The sequence below is a fragment of the Pteropus medius genome, unplaced genomic scaffold (genome assembly GCF_902729225.1).
Source record: "Pteropus medius unplaced genomic scaffold, Ma_sr-lr_union100, whole genome shotgun sequence".
Classification (NCBI taxonomy): domain Eukaryota; kingdom Metazoa; phylum Chordata; class Mammalia; order Chiroptera; family Pteropodidae; genus Pteropus; species Pteropus medius.
In genome coordinates, this window is record NW_024349804.1 from 5,762,765 (window position 1) to 5,786,420 (window position 23,656).

At 31.8% G+C, this 23,656-nt stretch overlaps 1 protein-coding gene across 20 annotated transcripts in view; it reads left to right on the forward strand.

Moving 5' to 3' along the window:
* Positions 1-23,656, forward strand: part of LCORL (ligand dependent nuclear receptor corepressor like) — a 120,273-nt gene that overhangs the window by 25,280 nt on the left and 71,337 nt on the right. For 9 of the 20 annotated variants that reach the window (XM_039838113.1, XM_039838114.1, XM_039838101.1 and 6 more), the window contains exons 2-4: positions 12,042-12,107; positions 22,472-22,551; positions 23,448-23,577. Coding sequence is in view for 18 of the 20 variants with exons in the window: in XM_039838101.1 (XP_039694035.1) it covers positions 12,042-12,107; positions 22,472-22,551; positions 23,448-23,577 (276 nt within the window). In the remaining 2 variants the exon portion in view is untranslated. Of the gene's footprint in view, positions 1-12,041; positions 12,108-21,207; positions 21,256-22,471; positions 22,552-23,447; positions 23,578-23,656 lie in introns of all 20 variants that reach the window. The other 11 variants (XM_039838100.1, XM_039838102.1, XM_039838116.1 and 8 more) reach the window with 3 other exon arrangements.

Genomic DNA, 23,656 nt, shown 5'->3' on the forward strand with positions numbered 1-23,656 from the left:
AGATCATATGTAGTACTTGTCTTTCTCTGGCTAATTTCACTTAGCATAATGTCTTCTAGATTCATCCATGTTGTTGCAAATAGCAAGATTTCCTTCTTTCTCGTGGCTGAGGAATATTTCATTGTCTCTATATATCACATCTTCTTTATCTATTCATCCATCTATGAACACTTAGGTAATTTCCATGCCTTGGCTATTGTACATACAGTGAGCATGAGGTTGCGATATCTTTTTGAGATATTGATTTTGTTCTTTTCAGATGGATATCTACAAATAGAATTGCTGGATCATGTGGCAGTTTATTGTTAATTTTTCGAGGAACCTCCCTACTGTTTTCCATAGTGGCTCCACCAATTTACGTTCTCACTAACGATGCTTTTTTGTCCACATCTTGGCCACCACTTGTTATCTCTTGTCTTTTTGATGACAGTTATCCTACCAGGTGTGAGATGAAGTCTCATTGTGCTTTTGATTGCATTTTTCTGATTAACAGCTTTTCATGAACCTGTTGGCCATTGTATGTCTTCTTTGGAAAATGTCTGGTTAGTTGCTTTGCCCAGTTTTTAAATTGGATTGTTTGGTTTTTGCTTTTGAGTTGAATGAGTTCCTTATATATTTTTTGGATATTAACCGAATACATGGTTGCAAATATTTTCTGTAGGTTGCCTATTCATTTTGTTGATGGTTTTCTTTGCTGTGCAGAAGTTCTTTAGTTTGATGTAGTCCCACGTTTATTTTTACTTTTGTTGCTTGTGCTTTTGGTATCATCTCCAAAAAAATCATTGCCAAGACCAATGTCAAGAAGCTTTTTCCTTGTGTTTTTTTTTAAGGGTTTTACAGTTTCAGTGATTCTTAAAACCAAGATTTTAAGAATTAGTAGAATTTATCCAAATTTGCGGCGGGGAGGGTGGGTGGAGGGTGCGGGGGTGGGCTACGAATGGGGATTGGAATGTATATAGTAGGTTGAAAGAACAGCTTTCTGTGGATGCCTGAGGTGGGATACAATGTGGCATTCTTTAGGATTTGATGTTGGCAAGAGTGGGGGCTAGGGGTTAGCAGCGTACCTGTACATACCTTCTATTATGTACTGAAATACTGAATATTTGTAGTTAATATCATTACAATATTAATTAAAATAGAAAAAACTTTCAAATGGTAATTTTGAAAGATTTCGATTCTGATAATTGATGTAGAACTGTTTCAGTTAATTAGAAATGGATTCCATCTTCCATTTATGTACCAATGATCTCTAAGTCTGTGTTTCTACCTCTGGATGTTTTCATTTAATTTATGCCCACATATCTAAGTTAGCCTATCCAAAAGTGTATCCCTTTTATGTCTACCAATCATATAAACCAAAAAAAAAAACAAAAAAAACTTCATGGATTTCCTGTCTCAGTGAAATCTTTACTTCCTCTAACTCCCACCTTAAAATAATAAAACGATGGCATCATTTAACTGTTATTCCATTTAATAGTATTATATAACTCAAAGCCATTCACTTTCTTTTAGGTAAACTACTTCTGCCTACATTTATTTTCTTTTTTTCTCTCTGCTGGATTTCTGCCAGCTTTCTAACCATTCTTTTTTTTTTTTTTTTTTTCTCATTTAAGTCTGCCATTGCTGCTCAAGTGATCTTTTCTGAACGCAAAGCTAATCCTGTCTTTTGACTACTTAAAGGCCCACCATTGCTCATTCTGGCTTTCAGGTTAAAAATTAACTACTTGGCAAAAAAAAAAAAGGGGGGATCTAGGCCCTTTGGGGTCTGTGTTGTGTGTATCGCCTCAGCCCTTCATACTGCCCTCTCTTCACATCACTTTCTTTATCTTTGCATACTTTTTCAATTTCTAGACATGGCTGTTCAAATTTAAATAAATAAAACTAAATAAAATTAAAAATCAGTTCCTCAAGTCCTGTTTTGGACAGCACAGATACAGATCATTTCTGTCAATGTACAGGTTATATTAGATAGTGCTGTTCTTGAGTATGTTAAGGTCTTTTTTCCCTATGTTTTTATGCATGTTGCTCTCCTTTCTAAATGTGTAATATGTCCTTCCTTGTTTTGCCTCGCTGTCATTCATCCATTAAGACTTATTTTGGGCGTTATCATTTCTGCAAAACCTTCCATGACACCATCTTTTCCTATCACCTCCAACCCCAAAGTCTGAACGCTTGCCTTTTTCCTTTATATCTGTTGCATTTAAATCCAGGAATCAGTGTTTAATAATGAGAATCTAGCATTTATGAAGTATTGACATTTTGTATAAATTATAATTTTACTCTATAGTTTTATATTAAGTATAAATGGATTTACCACCATGGAAGTAAAGATACATTTAAATGGATTTATTATCTAAATACTGACTGAAGAAGCACTTCATCAGGCATTAGATTCTCATAGGAGCACCGGTACCTGGTGCCAAAAAGGTTGGGGACCGCTGCATTATAATTGTGATCCTAGGAAAAGACAATTCGTATGTTATAGAGGTCAGAGTTATCAGATTTGCTACTTGAATGATAATTGCATACTTTTACTCAGATTTTAAAACATAGGATTGGATCTATCAACTCAAGAATCTGTCTGAAGGTAAATTTACAAGTAGAACAGCCTTGTATAATATGTATTTTCATTAAGAAATTCAGTATTTAATTTGTAGACATCAGGTCAACTTTAATAATTAGCATTATGGTATGCAGAGTGGGGAATGCAGAGAGCATGAGTATGGATACCTGCCCTGAAGTTTATGCTGTGGTTACTTTGTCATCAGCAAGTTTACCTCTGCTCGACTTTAGTTACCCACCACTCCATGTACCTCACCATCACTTGATATGCTACACTTCTATGGTCATAAGTTCAGATATACCACTTTTTGACCAGGATAAGGAAAGGTTAGATTTAGCATTAGTTTAGGCCTTCAGAAGTATTAGTCGGTCAAAGAGAACATCAGAAAGCAAAATATGATTGTTGTTGTTGCTGTTGTTGTTAAAGATTTAAAGTGTTTACCCGGAGCTGGTCTAGCTGTACTAGGAAAGGGCGACGGACATATTCTTCTTGCATATTTTTGATAGATTTAGTGACTATTTTCGAAACCTAAGATCTGGATGCATCTTCTAAAAGGAGGTGGGTTTTTTGTTTGGTTTGGGGATTATTAATCTACCTAGAAAAATAAGGCTATCATGGGGTAGATTTTGATGCCAAGTATTAGAATGGCATTTTATGGTTTATGAAAACAATAGATTTTCAAATATATTTCTGGTTTCACATATTCAAATTTAAAAGGTGTAAGTTTAAAAGGTATTAACAGAATCCCACTTTTCTGAACTCATTTGAGTTTAACTGCATGTGGGGTTGGAAAGGCTTCATTGATGGAGCTTACATACTTTAGTTGTGTGGCACAAATAAGTATAGCAGAGATTTAAAGATAAGCAGATATTAATGTGGAATGGTTTAATTAGGGGCGCTTTCTTAGGAGACCTAGGATGTGGAGTCAGGGGAAAGAAGGCATGGAGAAGAACAAAGAATAGAAATAGGCAAAGAGAAAGGAACAAATAGGGTATTTTGGGAATAGAATTGAGACAGGATAACAGTAGTAGAGGATTGACTAGTGGTGAAATAGGATTGGCTAGGTAAAATAGAATAACCGAAAAAATTATTTTCTTAATCTTTCATTTTTAAAAGTATGTCTTCTTATTTTCCTCTAATTTCTACCTATAAATATAGAAGTTGATTTCACCTGTCAGAGAAGGGACTAGGATTGTCTGATCAACTCTTCCATAAATATCATACTCGTATGAACGTATTACACTGTACTTAGATTTGCCTTCTCATCCTTTTAGTCTCAAAAGCTTCTACACCCTGAAGATAGTTTTTCTGTGTGTACGCTGCATCATGCTTTTGCTTTCAAATCATTGTTCTACCTCTGTACTAAAGGCTCTTTATTTTAAGGATCATGAGATTTTTAGTATGCTGTGAGCATGCGGACAGCTGTCACCTTTCCACATTACAGTCACTGATAACTTTGATACCTGATTTTTAGTCTTCCATCTTTACTCTGAACCCTGACCATTATTCATGTTTGACTTTATTTTGTTTAAGGATAATCTGTCAAATCATCTAACTTCACAGTTCATTTGGTTTTCATTAACGACCTTCACCTTTCTCTGTTTCAAAAACCATCTCATGCCTTATTTTAAAAAATTGGCAAGGTTTATTAAGTAGATTACAGTACTGTGAGTTCTGACACACAAGACGTTGAATAACCAGCTCCTCAACAATTAAGATATAGAATAGTTTTATCATCTCTAAAAGTCGCTTTCGCTTCTTTGCAGTCATCTCCTTACCCAGTACTAGTAACCATTAGTCTGCTCTTCGACTCTGTAGTTTTGCTTTTCTCCCGAGTGTCGTATAAATGCAATCATACAGTATGTGCTTTTGAGTCTGACTTGTTTCACTTAACAATATCCACTTGTGATATATCCATGTTGTTGTATGAATCGGTAGTTTGTTTCTTTGCTGGGTAGTATTCTATTGCACCATAGTTCGTTTATTTATTCAACAGTGGAAGGACATCAGGTTGATTCCAGTTTGGGATAATCATAAATGAAATTCTATGAACACTTGTGTACATGTTTTTGTGTGAATGTAGTTTTCATTTCTGTTGGGTAAATACTCAGTAGTGGGATTATTTGATCATGTGGTAGTATATATTTAACTTAATAGACATTGTCAAACTGCTTTCCAAAGTTGTGCTATTTTGCATTCATTGTGCAAAAGATTTGAATAGACAGAAAGAATGGCAGTAAGCACATGAAAAAATGATCAACATCACTAATCATCCGGGAAATGCAAATTAAAACTACAGTGAGATATGATGACTGTAGAAAGGTTTTAAAACCATTAGAATGGTTACAAAGAAAAAAAAAAGAAACACAATTGACTATTCCAAGTGGTACTGGGGATGCGAAGCTCCACTGTAACTTTCCTGCATGGCTGGCAAGAATATGAAATGATACGATAACTTTTGGAAGTAGTTTGATTTCATAGAAAGCTAAACATAAACCTACCATATTACTCAGCCATATACTATTGATTATTTACACAATAAAAATTAAAACATATATCTGCCAACACCTGAGTAGATAAAAAATTGTAGCATATCAATGAAGTGGAATATACTGGGAAATAAAATTACAAAATAATGATATAGGCAACAGTATGGATAAATCTCAAAATCATTCTACTGAGTGAAAAATATCAGGCCAAAAGAGAGGTAAGAGTCTGTGTTCATGATTCTATGTACAGTAAGATTCTATGTTCTTGAAATTCTAGAAAATATAGACTAGTCGATAAGTGACCAAAAGTATATTAGTGTTTGTGAATGGAGGGGAGAGATGGATTAAAAAAGAACATGAGGATACTTTTAGGAGTGTGAGAAGTATTTATTATCTTGATTGCGGTAATGGCATTATGGGTGGATGCATATGTTAATACTCTTCAAATAGTATATTTTAAACTTGTATAGTTTCCTAAGTACAAACTGCAGAAGAAAAGACCAGTGAATTTAGAAAATAGCAAAGGAGACCATCCAAAATGAAGAACAGTTAGAAAAAGAACTGAAGGAAAAAAGTGGAACAGCTTCCGTGACCTGTGGAACGATATCATATGGTTTAACAATATATAGCTGGAATCTCAGAACAAAAGGAGGCCATAGAAAAATTATTTAGAGTTATCCCAGGCAGAGTACACACAAAAGAAAGCCACCCAAGCTAGGTAATAATCAAATTGCTGAAAGACAGTGATAAAGAGAAAATCTTAGAAACAGCCAGAGAAAAAGACACATGTGCAGAGGAACAAAGAGAAGAAAGACTTGCAACAAGTAGACAATGGAACGACATCTTTCAAGTGCTGGGATTAAAAGCTGTCAACCTAGAATTCTGTACCCAACAAAATATTTTTAAAAAATGAAGACAGATTAATTTTTCCAGGAAAAAAACAATGGTTGAAAGAATTCATTGCTAGCAAACTTTTAGTACAATAAATATTGAAGTAAGTTCTTTTAGCATAAGATCTACACAAAGGGAAAAAAGTGACAGTAAATATGTGGATAAATGTAAGAAATACTTTCTCCTGTTTTAATTTCTTTAAAATAATTGATCTTTTAAAGTAAAAAGTAATATACTGTGGGATTTATTACAGATTTGGATGTAAAATGTATAACCAAGACAGAGGATGGGGGTGGAATATGGGTATACACTGCTTCTATCATTGTATATTGTCATGCTATATATAATGAAGTTAGACTGTGAAAAGCTAAAATGAACGTTATAAACCTTACAGTTAGCACTAAGAATGAAAAGAGATACAGCTAATAAGCTAATAGTGGCAAAAAATAGATAATAAATTCTTATTTAACTCAAAAGAATATTATGGGAGGTAAGAATGGGGAGAAGGAACATATAACAGATGGAACAAATAGAAAACAAGTAAGATGGTAGATATATACTCAGCCATATTGATCATTACATTACATATTAATGGTCTAAACACTTCCATTAAAAAGCAGAAATTTATAGACTGGATAAAGATAGAAGATTCAACTTGTATAATGGCTACAAGAAACTCAATATAAATATAAAGAAAGGTTAAAAGTGAAATGATGGAAAATATATAACAAAAATTCTAATCATAAAAAGTTGGTATGGCTGATATAACATCAGACAAAGTAGACTTTAGACCAAGGAATAGGACTTTCAAACAGGAATAGAATAAAGAGGAACGTTTTTAATAATGATGAGATTCATGTACTGAAGAGACATAACAATATAAAGTATATATGCGCCTAATAACAGCTTCAAAATACATGACACAGAACCTAAAGGAGAAAGATGAGACAGAAAATTAATAGAAATATAGATGACTTAAAGAACACCATCAATCAAGTAAGCCTAAGTGATATTATAGCACACTCCACCCTGTAACTGCAGATACACATTTTTTTCAAATGTACATGAAATATTCGCTATCATAATAGATCATATACTACCTGTAAACCAAATCTTAATAAATTAAAAATGATCGTAATCTTACCAAATGTTTTATCATCAAAAGAAATTCAGTCAGAATTCAGTAACAAAGACTTCTGGAAAATGCCTAAATATTTGGAAATTGAACAACACATTTATAACTTATGTGTAAAACAAGACATAAGGGAAATTGCAGACAGTTTGAGCTGAAAATGAAAAGACAGTTTATCAGAATTTATGAGGTAGAACTAAGGTTGTTAGTTAATACGGAGAAGGTTATAGCTTTAAATGCTTTTATTAGAAAAGGGCAAAGGTCATAAATCAATGATTTAGTATCTACCTTAAAAACTTAGAAAAATAAATTTTTCTAAAATAAATGCAAATAAAACAAAAAATGATTAGAAAGAATATAATAAAGATAGGGCAGAAATAAAAAGCATAGAAATGGATGGACAATAGTAAATGTTGTCAAAACCACATGGGATATTTTGAAAAGATCAGTAAAATTGCTAAATTTGGGGCCAGAGTGATCAATGAAACAGGAGAGGAGATACATAAACTAACATCGGAAATGAAAGAGGGATGTCACTACAGATTCTACAGACATTAAAAGGGCAGTAAGAAAATCTTTCGAACAACTTTATGCAAATAAATACTATGACTTATGAGATACAAATTGCCCAAACCGACTCAATTAATAAATAGATGACAAGAGTAGTTTTCTATTGATTTAAAAAATTGGATTCATAATTTGAACCATACCATAAAGAAAGCTCCCAGGTCTGGTTTCTAGTTAATATTACAATATAGAAACTCAGAAAATGGAAATAAATGATGACTCACTCACTTCCTAGTTTGTTATATGGGGGTTATCCTACCCTGTTACCATAATGAAATAAAGACATTTTCATAGATAGGATACTAAAAATCATTAGTCATCAAGAAATTGCAAATTACAACCACTATGAGTTACCTATACACATTCATTAGAATGGCTGAAATTGAAAGGACAGTGCTGTGTGTTTGTAAGGCTGTGTGTGGTACAGCTCAATCTCTCATATACTACTAGTGGGAATGTAAAAGAGGATAGCCGTTTAGCAAAACAACTGTTTAGTTTCTTAAAATATCAACAACACACCAAAAGAACCTAGCACTCAACCTAGCAATAACACTCTTACATATTTATTCAAGAGAAATGATAACATTTATTCACAAAAAATTACACATGAATGTAGACACTTGCTTTCTTTATAATAGTCACATATTTTAAACCACCCAAATGTCCATCAGCGTGAGAATTGATCAACAGTTTGTCCTATATCTGTATATGGAAATACATCTCAACAATTAAAAGGAAAGAACTATTGATACATGCAACAGCATAAATGAATCTCAAAAACAGTAGAAAAGACAAGTCTAATTTATAATGACAGAAAGTAGATTAGTGTTTCCTTGGGCTTTGGGTTGTTCCAGGGAATTTACTCAAAATGACACAGCTATACCATTTGAGTTGGTGGAAATATATTCTGTCTTGATTATGTTCTTGGCTAAATAAACGTCTTCATTTATGAAAATTTATTGAACTTTATCCTTAAAATGACTACATAGTATTGTGTAAATTATATCTCTGTAAAGTTGACATTTAAAAAAATCAGAGTTTGTCAGTTGATTATACATAGAGAGAATTCAAGTGAAATATATATAGTGAAAGAAATTAACCAAAATGCAGTTAAGAACAGAGAAAGATGTAAAAGAGAACACAGCATGGAGTATGTAGGTGAGAACGACTTAGAAACTTTTGATCAGAGTCTTAGGGAAGGGTGTTATCATATGCTCACTAAAGGAGGTACTTTAAGTAGAAGGAAAATATTTCTAGATGGATACTCTGAGATGTAAGTAATGAAAAGCAAAGACAGTGGTAAGCATGTGTACAAATATAACAAAAACTATTTAGTGAAGTATACAGAACAATAATGTAAATAGGAAGGAGGTCTAGGTTCTTTCAATATTAAGTCCTGGAAGGGTGGGTAAAGATTTAAACCCATATCCTAATTTCTGGGTTAATCTCAAAAAGAACAGAAATAGAGCATATTTTTCATACTAATAGAGGAAGAACAAAAGTGAATGATAAATATTCAGTCAATTCCAGAGTTTGCAAGAAAGTGAAAAGTAGCAGTATAGAACAAATAGAAATAAAGTAGATAAGGAGTTTAAACTTAAATATCTTAATAACTTTTAAATTTAAGTGACTGAATTCTCACAAAATGTCAGGATGTTTTTTAAAAGATATGTTCTTTAATAATACCTAAAAATTGTAAAGAAATACTTGAAAAAGACATATCATGGAAGCAATAAAAAGTATTTTATAGCTATATAATATTAGACCATATAGCCTAATGCAAAAATCATGACTAGCAATAAAAAGGATCACTTTATAATTATATGGAGTTCTATTCACTAAGAACATAGAACAATTATAAAATTATAAACTCTTAATAATATAGCCTCAAACACATATAAAGCAAAAATTTAAAGAAATAGAAAAGAAATGACAAAGCTACAATTTTATGGAAGATTTTATATATTTTTCCCAAGAATTAATAGATCAAAGAGTCAAAAACAAAACTGCGTAAAGATGATTTAAAGAGCACAATTAACATGTTAATGGAATGAACTAATTAGAATGCTGCATCCAGCAGGTTTAGAGTACATTTTCTTTTCAAGCATATGTAGGGAATTTTCAAAAATTGTCTATATCAACCATAAAAACAGTGTCAGAAAATTTCAAAGGATTAAAATCATATTGGGCATTTTCTTTTGACTACAATGTAAGTTACAAATCTGTAAAACGCATACTGTATATATTTGGAAATTAAGAAATATGCTTTTAAAAACCATGAATCAAAAAAGGCATAATGGAAATTATGAAATACTTTGAATAATGAGAAAATATGACATATTGTGCAATGCAGCTAAAAGGCGTAGTTAGGTGGAAATTGATAGCTTTAAATGCATGTATTAGAAAAGAAGAAAGGCTGAGAGGTAATGAACTAAATATCCAATTAAAGAAGGAATAAATAAGAGCAAAATAAACTCAAAATAAAGGACACAAAGAAATAAAAGCAGGAGCAGAAATTAGTGGATGAGAAAACAAATATACATTAGAGAAGATCAAGAAATCAAAATTTTTTAATCTGAAAAAAATAAACTAATGAACTCGATTGAGAAAAAAGAGAAGGCATAAATAACAAGGAATGAAAAGCAAAACTAATATAACTGCAGATGCTGTTGACATTAGATAGATAAAAACATATAATGAAACATTTTATACAAGTAAATTGGAAAATATAATTGAAATGGGCAGGTTCCCAGAAAACTATAACTAAGAAGGGAATAGAATACCTGAATAGTCCTATGACAGTTTAAGAAATTTGATTGGTAATAAGCACTTTTTAATGACTTTATTCTCAGTTGGCACTCCTGTTATATTCTGCTAAATATTGAAGGAAGTGATCTTATGTTTCCTAATTTTTTTCTAGAGAGTAGAAGAAACATTGAAAGTTACTTTTCGAGGGTAGCATATCAAAACCTGATATCAAAACCTGACCTCTAGTACAAAGGAAATTTAGACCAGTCTCATCGGTGAACACAGATACAGAAATTTTAAAGGAACCCTCAGGATAGGAAACCCAGGAAAGATACCTCAGAGAGGCTATACATTTTTGTCCAATATACCACAGAGTGATATCTTAAAATAGTTATTTGCAGTATTATTTTTAGAGCATTGATCTCAATGCTCCAAATATAATTCAGATATCTTCATAATAGATAGAAATTTGGGGTTTGTTCCGTTTGAGGTTTACCCAATATGAAATTCTTTTCTAGAGCATTCTTGAAAACTGTCTCTGGTTGTAGTTCATTCACTTTTCTGCCTGAAATTTCCACTCATAGGAACTAGTACTGAATCATTTCACAAAGATTTTATTAAGTCCATATTTACCAAGTATCATAACTACTTTGTCAAATCTACATCATAAGTTGTAAGATGCTTCATCTCTTCATGTTCTACAGAGTGTTGCCACTTTTTGACTCTGACACACCATTGATTTTAATATGCATCTTGATTTCAGAGATGTTAAAATGTTTTTTAAAGCATCTAATGACTTATGAAATATTTCTGTAGTAGTAGTTCTACTTTATCTTTCATTTTTTCACATCTACCATGTTACCTTTAGTTTTTTCTTCCCTGATTTAAGCATCCTTCAAGTAGTTCCTTTTATTTGTTTCCCAGTTATTTTGCCATCCTTGTCATTTTCCTTTGGATGCCTTGTAGTTTATCAAAAAGCTGCTTAAAATTGAATATAATACAGACTTCAAAAAGAAAATTATTAAATCTTAAAATTTTTATAAACAGAAAGTAGAATAAATACTACATAAATTCATGAATTCCGATTTTGTTAACTTGACTAGATTTTCAGTAATTTTTTAAAAAATAGTTCATACCCATGAACAAATTGTTAGGATTTTTACAAGTAGGTTAAAATTTTATACATCATACTTTTCACAGGAAGAATTTATCTTCATTGACACTCATTTGCTCATTTTTGTAATTGAAGCTAAAGATGCCACCTTTTTTAAGTTAACCTTTTTGTAACAAATACAAACAGGATTATCATACCTATTCTTTCTTCTCTTTACAAAATTATTATAAAAGAAATCTACCTATAATATTTTAACCTGAGAATATTTCTAAATGATGAAAGTGTTTACCTGTTTTAGTAGTAAACATTTGCATTTGAATACTTCAATTTCTTTAAGTCATTTAATTTTTGATAGTCACATGTGACTATTTACCATGTTGTATATTGCCTAGTTCAACTTAATTCAACTAAAGGAAGAATGACACCTCATAGCATGTTAAACTTATAATTTTTTGATTCCTTATAGTTTATATTTTTTTATTGTTGTAAAAATAAGCTTTTTCAGCAGTTAATATACTTTTCTCTCTTTAATAACAGGTTTTGAGAGTATTTTAGAAGGGCTTTATGGACCACGGCTACGAAGAGACCTCAGTTTATTTGAAGGTAATGCTTTTTTTTATTTTTAAATTTTAACCTCATTTAACAGATGAAAAATGGTTGTGCTACACTAACTTTATGCTAAACATGAAATTGTTTTCTTATTTATTTAGAAAATATTTTTAAATAAAGTTCAAATATTTCTCTCATTGTTACATTATGTTATAATCTTTAAAAAGAAATTAGTACACTGATCAAAATAGAAAATGAAGCTTATTTTTGGCTCAATAGTGAAATTTGATTTTTGTTATTTTATACATTATATTCCCTTACTTCTTAAAGACAATTTAAAGGGGTTCAATTAAATAAATATCTCCTGTTGCTTATGATACAGGCAACCAGGAACTCAGATTGTCACTCTGAGAAATCTTGCCATGTGTGTCAAGAGTTTTATATTTATGTATAATCCAGCTCGTTGTTTATTATAGCCTTCTCTTCCAAACAGTCTAGCATAAATCCTGGTGGAAGATTTTGCTATGTGATATAATTGCTGTGATACCATAGTTTATTTGTTTTACTGCTTGCTTGTAAATGTACAGCACTAGGAGAGAACATTTTTGTAGACATCTGAAATTTTATAGTACAGTTCATTTACAAAATGGGCAGTGCTGGTATAGATCTACTTTGATTTTGATTGAATTCTTTCTGAATTATTTTGTGTCTGGTCAGTTTTGTGTGCTAACTCTGTGACCTTCCATTCAACTCTGGTACCTTCCATTCTACTAAGACTCAAGATCTCAGTTGACCTAAAGATCCTTCTCTTTTTTGTATATATAAATCTTTGGAGTCAAGGTAGTTACAGTGATAGCTGGAACAGTCAAAAGTTTTCTGCTCATTTTTTATTAATGTTGAGCAGGATAATTGAGTTATAAATTGTAGAGCTGAAAGTAGCTATGAAAGATCATTTGTCCCAACCACTCATCTTCAGATGAATGATATCCATGAGGAATATGACTCCAAGGATGGAGACTCCAAAATGTTCCTGTTCTAGTGTTTTATTTTTCTTATGGTTAAGATCTTTCTCAAATATCTCTTAACTTTAACTGTTTCTCACTTTATCGTAGTTTAACACTGAATTAAATATTTTTACCTGATGTATTTATAAGCAATACTGACTAATTTCAGTTTCACTTATTTTTCTGAGCTTAAAAATGATCAAAGGAAAAATCTAAAAACCAAGAATTTAACCTATGCTTGATATTTCTTCAGCCTTCCTTTCCTAACCTGCTGTTCTCATTCATGTCAGAAGTCAACATTATACTTAATTGCCTTCTGGTAAGCGAAGTTGCAAACTGACTTTTAGCCTCTTGCTTCCTCCACTTTATTTATATAGTTATGTATATGATATACTTACTTTCCTTCATAAATTAGTCATTTATTGTACAAAGGGCAGAATGTTCTAAGGAAATAAATGCATGTATTTTATTTTTAGACTAGTACTTTTTTTAGTATATGAGTAACACTTGCTCATTTTAGGAAATTAGAAAATACAAATAAGCTGAAAAGAAAAAAATTAGTCCCATGACCTACAGATAACCTTTAACATTTTATATAAATGTAAAATATATGTTTGCATATATTCTTTTATTAATGTAGTATATACTGTGTATACAGTATGTACACGTTTATGACTACTGTCACAAGTATGTCATTTGGGTATATAAAGTTCTCGATCAGTTCTTAATGGCTGCACATTATTTCATTGTGGATCTATTATAATTAATTTAATTTAATACTCCATTGCTGTATATCTTATTCCATTTATTTTTTAAATTCTGATAGATCTTGTACTTTATATCCTCTTTTGTGCTTTTTTTGATGGGAGGATTTATAAAATTAGCTAAGGTTCAGAACTCAATCTTTTTCTCACACATACACATATACTTACTTTATTGCACTTTCTCACCCCAAATGTTCTAACTTTTCTCCAAATTTCTTAGGTAAATTTTTTTCCCCTTTTTCTTGCTCTTTTGAATTAAAAAAATTTGCTTCTAATCAAAGTTATAAGCTTAAGAGTGACAATATTAATTATAGTAATAAATCTGTGTACAAGGATGAAGACAGCCATATGTTTTGAAGGAAAATTACACTAGTGCTATCAAACTGTAGAGCCTTTTGAAAAGGCATGTAGATGCTATCTATTATAGACATCTCCAACTTCTTTTTTATCCTCTTTTAAATAAATGTTTCCTTTGTTGTTACCAGTGTTAAAAGTGGTTTAATATTTAGATACTAGGACTACAAGTGTAGGTATTTCTCAGTATACATATCTGTGCAGGATTAGTTTGCTTTGTTTATGTTTTTAGATAAATCATTGGTAATCCGAACCCTTCTTCAAAACTCAGGAACCAAAAAATTGGATAGCAAAGGATTCTTGTATGTCGTTTTAAATTTTTAATTATAAAATTAAATGCATAGTATTTAAATTTCATAATACATTTAAGTTAAGTGGACTGCATAGCAAACCTACTGTTTGTGTGAAAAAATATATTATAAATTTCATACTGCAACCTTGAAAATCAACTTTGGCACACAGCGTTTATAAGACTTTTGAAATATATATTAGTGTTTTATATTAGTGTTTTGAGAAGTTTATATTTTAATTCTTGAATTCGATTCAGAACAACCTCCAGATGGAATGGTTTTGAAAAAAAGCTTTTGAGTGCTGCTAATTTATAATTTGTTGGAAACAAAACAGAAGTCCTTGCTTTCTGTCTTCTTTGGTCTGTTCTCATGACATTTTGTCCCTTTGAGGAAACATAACTGTTATTTCTTTTTGAGGTAAAGTCTCCAAAGAAACTTTGGATGTCATAAACTTCGCAATTTTATGTACTCCCAGAAAGATTCCTTGTATTCTGCCTCTCTTTCTCCTCCATCTCCCCAAAACTCACTTTTCCTGTTGACTTTTAGTTCATCCTTTTTCATGTCTTATTGATGAGCCAGTTTCTTTTATCCATGAGCTCATCTGATTTACTTGCCCTGACTATGGATATATACAAAAATATGAAAAGAGTAAGTAAGCCTGTGTAAACTAATTCATAAAATCCCTACTTGGTTTTTCTGTATTCACTTTTCAAAGGGAGATTGTATCTGAGGTCTGCAAGCTTTAGCATGTGAGCCAAATCCAGCCCATTGACTACTTTTGAATGGACTGTGAGCTAAGAATGGTTTTCACATTTTTAAATCAAAATCAAAAGATTAATATTTTGTGACATGTGAAGAGTATATGATGTTCAAATTTAATTATCCAGTTGATAAAGTTTTATTAGAAACAGCCTCTCATTTATTAACATATTGTCTATGGCTGCTTTTGTGCTTCAACAGTAGAGTTGAATGGTTGTGTAAAGAGACTGCATGGCCTCCCAAAACTATCTGGGAGGCCATGCAGTCTACTGTCTGGTGATTTATAGGAAAAGTTTGCTGACCCCTGACTTACCACTGACTGGAATTTAGTATTTTTGGCTTAATATCTTTTTTTCCAACTGTTAACACTATGATGATGGAGACAACAAAACCACTTTTTAATGAGATTTATTGGATGGAACATTTGGAGTACTTAGTTTGTGTTAGGAACTGTGATTAGCGATGTTCGTACTGGAAACTCATTCACATAGCATCAAGTCAAAAGTCAGTAGTTTTCTAATATGAGTTAATGATTAAGACCAGAGAATCGAATGCTATTTTATAGTTATTTACATAAGTTATATTATTAGCTCTTATCAATGTGTACTCGAAGACTTATCTGAATGTATTCATTGTGGTGTTTAAAATGCCAAAATTATAGAAACAGGCTTAAGTATCCAACAATAGGATGTTGATTGAATAAGTTACAATACATCGCTTTGATGGGCTATGTTTATCTTTTAAAAATGATTTAGAAGTATATTTGAGCATGGGAAATATTTGCAGTAAATAAGCTTGTGTATAATATATCCTGATTTTTAAAATAAATAGTATTTTTAGAGCAGTTTTAAATTTACAGGAAAATCGAGTACAAATACAAAGAGTTCCCCCCTCCCACTTTAGGTTCTTTCATATTAATGTCATTCATTAGTGTGGTGCATTTGTTGCAATCGATGAACTAACATTGATGCATTATTATTAACTAAAGCCCTCATAATTTACATTAGGTTCACTCTGTGTGTTGTACCTAATGTGGGTTTTGCCTAATGCATAGTGTCACATATCCACCATTACAGCATCATACACAGTAGTTTTACTGCCCTAAAAATTACCTGTATTCCACCTTTTCAGTCCTCTCCCCTGTCCCCAAACCATGTCAAACACTGATCTTTTTACTGTTTTTTAGTTTCCAGAATGTCATATAGTTAGAATCATACATACAATATTGAACCCATTCAGATTCACTTCTTTCACTGAACAATATGCATTTAAAGTTCCTCTACATATTCATGGCTTCACAGCTCATTTGTTTTTATTGCTGAATATTATTGCCCTGTATAGATGTCCCACAGTTTGCTTACTCCATTCACCTATTTGAAAGACATCTTGGTCACTTTCAAGTTTGGGCAATTATTAATAAAGTGGCTATATTTGTATGCAAGTTTTTGTGTGGACATAAGTTTTCAACTAATTTAAGTAAATACTGAGGAGCATCATTGCTAGATTGAATGGGAGGACTATGTTTAGCTTTGTAAAAAACTGCCAGACTGTCTTCAACAGTGGCTATGCTATTTTGTGTTCCCACAAGCAATTTAAGTTGCTCTTACTCTACATCTTCACTAGCATTTGATGTTGTCAGTGTTTTAGACTATTCATTCTATTAGGTGTATAGTAGTATCTTGTCTTAATTCGTAGTTCTATAGTAGAATATGATATCGAATACCTTTTCATATGCTTATTTGCTCTCTGCCTATCATCTTGGGTAACATGTTCAGACAGGTTTTGGTATTTGGGTAATGATGGAATCATACAATGAGTGGGAAAATATTTCCTTTGCTTCTATTTTCTGGAGCAGATTGTAGAGAAACCATCTGGGCTGGCACTTTCTGTTTTGGAAGGTTATCAATGATTTAATTTTTTAATAGAAATAGGCCAATTGACTTTATTTTTTCTTTTGTGAGATTTGGTAGATTGTGTCTTTCAAGGAATTCATCCATTTCATCTACAGTTATCAAATTTGTGGGCAACTAATGTTCGCAATTTTTTTTATTATTCTTTCTTTAAAAATTTTATTATTAGTTTCAAGTATATAGTACATTGGTTCGAAATTTATATGCTTTATAAAACGATCCCCCTTATTGCTCTTTATCTTCTCTGGCTCTCCACCTAGCCAGTCCATTAATGCTGACTGCATTCTGAATGCCGTGTTCCCCATCCCCATGACCATCTATCAGCTACTAATTTGTACTTCTTTAACCCTTCACCCTTTCCTCTCAGCCCCCCAAACCCTCTCCCCTTTGGCCGTCACCAGATTGTCCTCTATATTTGTGAGTCTGTTCTTGATTAGTTTGTTCTTTTTATTCCTTAGAGTCTACATATAAATGAAATCATACGGTATTTATCTTTTTCTGTCTGACTTATTTCACCCAGCATAATAACCTCTAAGTCCATCCATGTTGTTGTGAATGGTAGGATTTCATTTTTTTTTAATGGCTGAGTAATACTCCATAACTTCTTTATCCAATCGTCCGTTGATGGGCATTTAGGTTGTTTCCAGATCTTGGCTGTTGTAAATTGTGCTGCCATAAATGTAGAGGTGCATAGATCTTTACAAATTATTGTTTTGGTTTTCTTTGGATAAATACCCAGAAGTGCAATTGTTGGGTCAAAAGGTATATCCATTTTAAATTTTTTGAGAAACCTTCAGACTGTTTTCCACATTGGCTGTACCAGTTTGCAGTCCCACCAACAGTTTATGAGAGTTCTCTTTTCTCCACATCCTTGCCAACACTTGTTCTTTGATTTATTGATGATAGCCATTCTGACAGGTGTGAGGTGATATCTCAGTGTGAATTTAATTTGCATTTCTCTGATGACCTGGAGCATCTTTTCATATGTTTATTGGCCATCTGTATTTTCTCTATTCAGATCTGCTGCCCATTTTTTAATTGGATTGTTTGTTTTTTTATTGTTGAGTTGAATAAGTTCTTTATATATTGTGGATGTTAACTTCTTACCAGATGCTTCATAAGCAAGTATATTCTCTCATTCAGCTGGTTGTCTTTTTGTTTTGTTGATGGTTTCCTTTGCTGTGTAAAAACTTTGTAGTTTGATGTAGTCCCTTTTGTTTATTTTTTCTTTTTTTTCCCTTGCCCAAGGAGATATGTCCGGAAATAAATTACTAGTAGCAATAGCAGAGAAATTACTACCTATTTTTTTTCTAGAAATTATATGATTTTGGGTCCTACATTTGTCTTTAATCCATTTTGAGTCTATTCTTTTATATGGCATAAGAAGGTGGTCCAGTTTCTTTTTTTTTTTTTATGTATTTGTCCAATTTTTGCAGCAGCATTTATTGAAGAGACTGTCTTTACCTCACTGTATATTCTTTCATTCTTTGTCATATATTAAGTGAGCACATAAATGTGGATTTATTTCTGGGCTCTCTATTCTGTTCCATTGATCAGTATATCTGTTTTTAATGCCAGTACCATGCTGTTTTGATTACTGTAGCCTTGAAGTAGAGTTTGATATCAGGTAGTGTGGTACCTCCAATTTTGTTCTTCTTTCTCAAGATTGCTGTGGCTATTTGGGGTCAGAATTATTTATTCTAGCTCTCTGAAAAATGCCATTGGTATTTTGATAAGGATTGCGTTGAATCTATAGATTGCTTTGGGTAGTATGTCCATTTTAATGATTCTTCCTACCCATGAGCATGGTATATGCTTCTATTTATTTGTATTTTCTTCAATTTCTTTTTTCAGTGACTTATCATTTTCTGAGAACAGGTCTTTTACCTCCTTAGTTAATTTGATTCCCAGGTATTTTATTGTTTTTGATGCAACTGTAAATGGGATTGTTTCCTTAATTTCTCTTTCTAATATTTCATCATTGGTGTATAAAAATGCCCCTGACTTCTGAATATTAATTTTGTATCCTGCTACTTTATTGAATTCATTGACCTTGAATTTCATGACCTTCATGAAAAATCTAGTTCAGTATTTTTTTTTTTTTAACTTTTCAATGGGCTTTGTCTTTGGGAACATCGAATTTCCTTCCATGGTTAAAGGGTACTGAAGAGAATGAAAACATTCAAAAGAAGTGTGATCGTTTAAAATGAAATAAAAGTAACATGTATGGGGCTTATTAGGTGTTTTGTATATGTTTTTATACAACTTTTACTACAGCCTTAAGCTACAATGATTATTATCTTCATTTTACAGATAAGGAAATTGAAGCTCAGAGAAAGTAACTCGCCCAAGGCAACATCTAGAATGTGGAAAGCCCATAGTTCAGTACTAAGGCTTTCTAATTTCAAAGTCTGTTATCTTTCTAAGATAGACTAGGTAAAATGGTTGGAGAGAGATTTTGTCAGTCATTTGCTATCAGTTTTCATTGTGACATTGCCTTTTATTAATAAGACAGTTTCTATAAAGCACTTTTTGAGTTTATACCTTCATGCATTAAAATTTCAAAACAAGAGGCAACTTATTTTAGAAGAATATCTGATTCATTAATTCATTTCAAATTTTGAGAGATAAAATGAATACATTTTATTGTAGTGTTTATTTAATTTTCATGACATGAAAAGATAACCTGGATAGAGGGAGAAATCTGGCCAACAGTTGATTTTCCAAAATTTATTTTCCTGTATATAAAAAATATATCCTACCATAGTTTATTTGGATTCAAAATTAGAAAGTAATTATTAAATGTTTGCAAGTAAAGTTGTAGATTTTCGAACCCAGCACAATTTAATGACATTTATGTAAACATTGATTATTCATTGTTATTTATTTAACTCTGTAGGCATTTATTTTAATTAACATTTCCTCGAAGGACTTCAGAAATAAATGAGGATAATCTCAGCATGCCCAATTTTATCTTATAACTGGTAATTGTTTTTATTAATCCAAAGTTGTCCTTTGAGTCAACATATTTATCAAACTTCATGAAACTTCACAATGATTTTCAAAAATATTCCTTCTATAGGCCTAACAGCTACTTTTAAAAACCTCAAGGCTTTTCTTATTCTCTATTCATGAGTTCATAATTAAAAAAAAAAAAACAGTTAAGATTTCATTGATCTATCAAAATTATGTTATACTTGGCACACGAGTCAAGGATTTGCTACAGTAATGCTACATAACAAAATAGTTCCAAAATCTATTTCATGCTTATGAGTGATCTGATTCACTGGTCTCCAGGCTGTGGATGAGGATCACATCTGCTCATGATTCCAGGTCACAGACTGAAGGAGTAATGACTATATGAGGCAATTTCTCACCTTGGATGGTGAAAGCTCAAGAGAACTGGGGGCAAAATACTTGAGGACTGTGTTTGTAACTGATTGTATAACAGATTATTTTAGTTTTTGTATATATATAATATAATATATATATATATATGTTTTTTGCTGCACTCGTGCTGTTGATTGCTAAATGTAATAGTCTGATCATGATACTGAGTAAATTTGTCTTTATAAAAAAAAGAGAGAGAACTGGGGGAACTTGCTATGCCCTTTAAGGCCTCAGCTTGGAATAGTTTACTGTTACTTCTCCCATATTCATTAGAACTCGGCCTCTCTAGTAAGAGACACTGAATGATCCTACATTTAAGAGTGTGAATGTGTGATTCTCTTTCAGTGACAGAGTGGAAGGTTGAAAAAATTATAAATGTACATAGCTGCATTTCTTGGTTTTTAATTGTACAGATTGAATAAATTTTTTGATCTCTCAGGTTTACAAAATTTTTTCCATCTGTTGGTTTACAAAAAAAGATCAATATTCTTAAGCAGATATTAAAATTATCTGTTTTCTGCAAACTAAACTTATTAAATATGCTTGTTAGTACAGGATTTAAAAAATAGACCAATGATTCCACCTTTTTAATAGTAAGCTTTTGTGTGGTGTTTGTAGTTTGTATTTTCATGTTTTTCATTTGATCCACAAATAAGTTAGGTGACAGGATCCTTATTTTGTAGGTGTGGAAATTAAAACAAACACTTCGTGGCTTGATGAGGTTACAACTAGTAAGTTCCATCCACATTTTTGGAAACTTCAAATACTATTATCTTTCCATTACTCTATTCTGGATCTCATGTTTCAATTCCCTGCCCTTGCCAAGTTTAGTTTAGGTAAATATTAGCAATACTTCTGGACCACTGCCAAAGTCAAAGGAAGGTATTACCAAGCTCTGTATCCAACAAATTTTATTATCTTCTATTCTGGCCCTATGTCTGGATAGATGTAGGAGTATCCTAGGGGCTTATTCTAACTCATATTTATTCCTTATCATTTCACAAGGATAAGCTTATTTTCTGTGTGTAGCAGAAACATGTATTAAACTTCATATATATTTCAAAATTATGAGAGAAAATTACTGTGGTACACGATTGCTTTTCAAATTAGTCCCAGTGTAGCTGCCGCAGATGGTAATGGTTTTATGGTTTGAGGTTCTACATATGCATTTATTTGGGAAAAGAAATTGGGGGGAGTTACTGTTGCAGTGAGTAAGTTTGAAAAATCACTGTCTATACCAAATATAGTTGGGATGGCAGTATGTTATACCTTCATAAAATGCCTTCATTAGAAAATATTTTCCACAAATACTAATATATGTTACAGTAGCTGTATTATAAAGAACATGCTTCAGAAAAAAAAAAAATCCATGTTTTATGTAGAATAATATAATTTGTTACCTGCTTTTTGTTCTAACTTTCAACAAAATCTTTAAACAATGTAATAAAAAAATCTACTCTGACTTTTTAGTTATGGATTTCTATTTTTTTTCTTGGACAGCATTCCATTTTCTCAAATCTGTAGGCTTTTCTGATGCTTTACTCCATTTCTCTGTTTTATGTTGTCTTTCATGATACGCAAATTTATCCTCTCCCATATCTCTCTGTTCTGATTTCTTTCATAGTGAAAATAAAAAATTAATAGACAGTAATAAATTGAACCTTTCCGAAGACTTAGATGATACTTTAAACCCTATTGTTGGAAAATTAATTTATAACCAGCTCATTGTTCTTGCTGCTTTGTCCCATAATAGTAGAAAATTACTCTCCTCACAGCCTTCTCTGTTTATTTTTTTCTAGGTGTCATCAGTTTAATTTCAAAGTTAGGCCTTTTCCCCTTATTGTTAGTAGTTAGTTTTTTTATATGAGCCTTTGCTCTGGAGAGTGGTAATTTTATTTGTTTTAATAAAGTTAGTGTATTTAATGAATATTTTTCCCTCTTTTAAAGACTGTGAACCAGAAGAACTGACTGACTGGTCTATGGATGAAAAATGTTCATTTTGTAACCTACAGAGAGAAGCAGTCAGTGTAAGTTTTAGTGCTATGAAATTATTTTTAAACTAATTGCACAATTGTTAACACAGTTTTTTAAACTTAATTTGTTCTGAAAATTTGTGACTTAAGTAGAATTTAAATACTTGATTTTGGGAATGAGAAATTAAAGTCTTATGTTGGAAGTCTAACATTTAGCTTAAATTGCTGATGGAAATCCCAAAACACTCATCCTTTTTGCTTACTTCACATTTCTGTCTTATAGCTCCCTGACTCATGAAGTTCAGTTCAGATCTGTTTTGTATTTATGTAGACGAGAGTGAGCTTAGAGGTTTGGTTTGGTCTGAAACCACCCTACAGTTTGATTTTTAAGTAATCAGTTGGAAGATAATGTGGCATTACTTTTTAGCTTTTCACTTTCTCTTGAAGTCTTTTTGGATATCATAATTATCTCCTGTGTAAAGGATTAAATATTTAGCGTCTACTGTAAACAGGGCATAAACTAGACAAGCAGCATCTTCTTGTACGGTGGGAAGTTCTAATTCTTTATGTACTCTTGTGAGAGGGCTGAGAAGAAATTGAGAAGTCAAGAACCTGTACCGATTTTGGTCAGATTTAGTAGGTAAACATATCTGCTTGGTTGTTAAAACTCATTGCTGGCATGCCATATAGTGAATTTTTTCAGCAATATATTTTATTTGCTCTTCCCCTTTTTTTAACTATAGTTTTGCTAAGGAATAAAGCTAATTTGGCCCTCTGTCAGAGCTAAATTTTGTTTTTCCTCCTGTTCTAAGTTTTATGTTTTTTATATAATTTGATACATTTAAAAGGTAGAACAAATAAACATTTAGAGAATTTTTTGCCATTTTTAAGGAGATTTCCCAAATTTAAATAAAAAGTGATATTGTTATGTTGTTTTCTTATAATTTTAGGATTGTATACCATCTCTTGATTCTTCACAGTCAACACCAACGGAGGAACTATCATCTCAGGGCCAGTCCAACACTGAAAAGATTGAATGCCAAGCAGAAAATTACCTAAATGCACTCTTTCGAAAGAAAGGTAATATTGGTACACTTTGTCATTTAAAATTTGCAAGAGATCTAAAATGTTTGACTTTTTCTCACACACACGTTTTTGA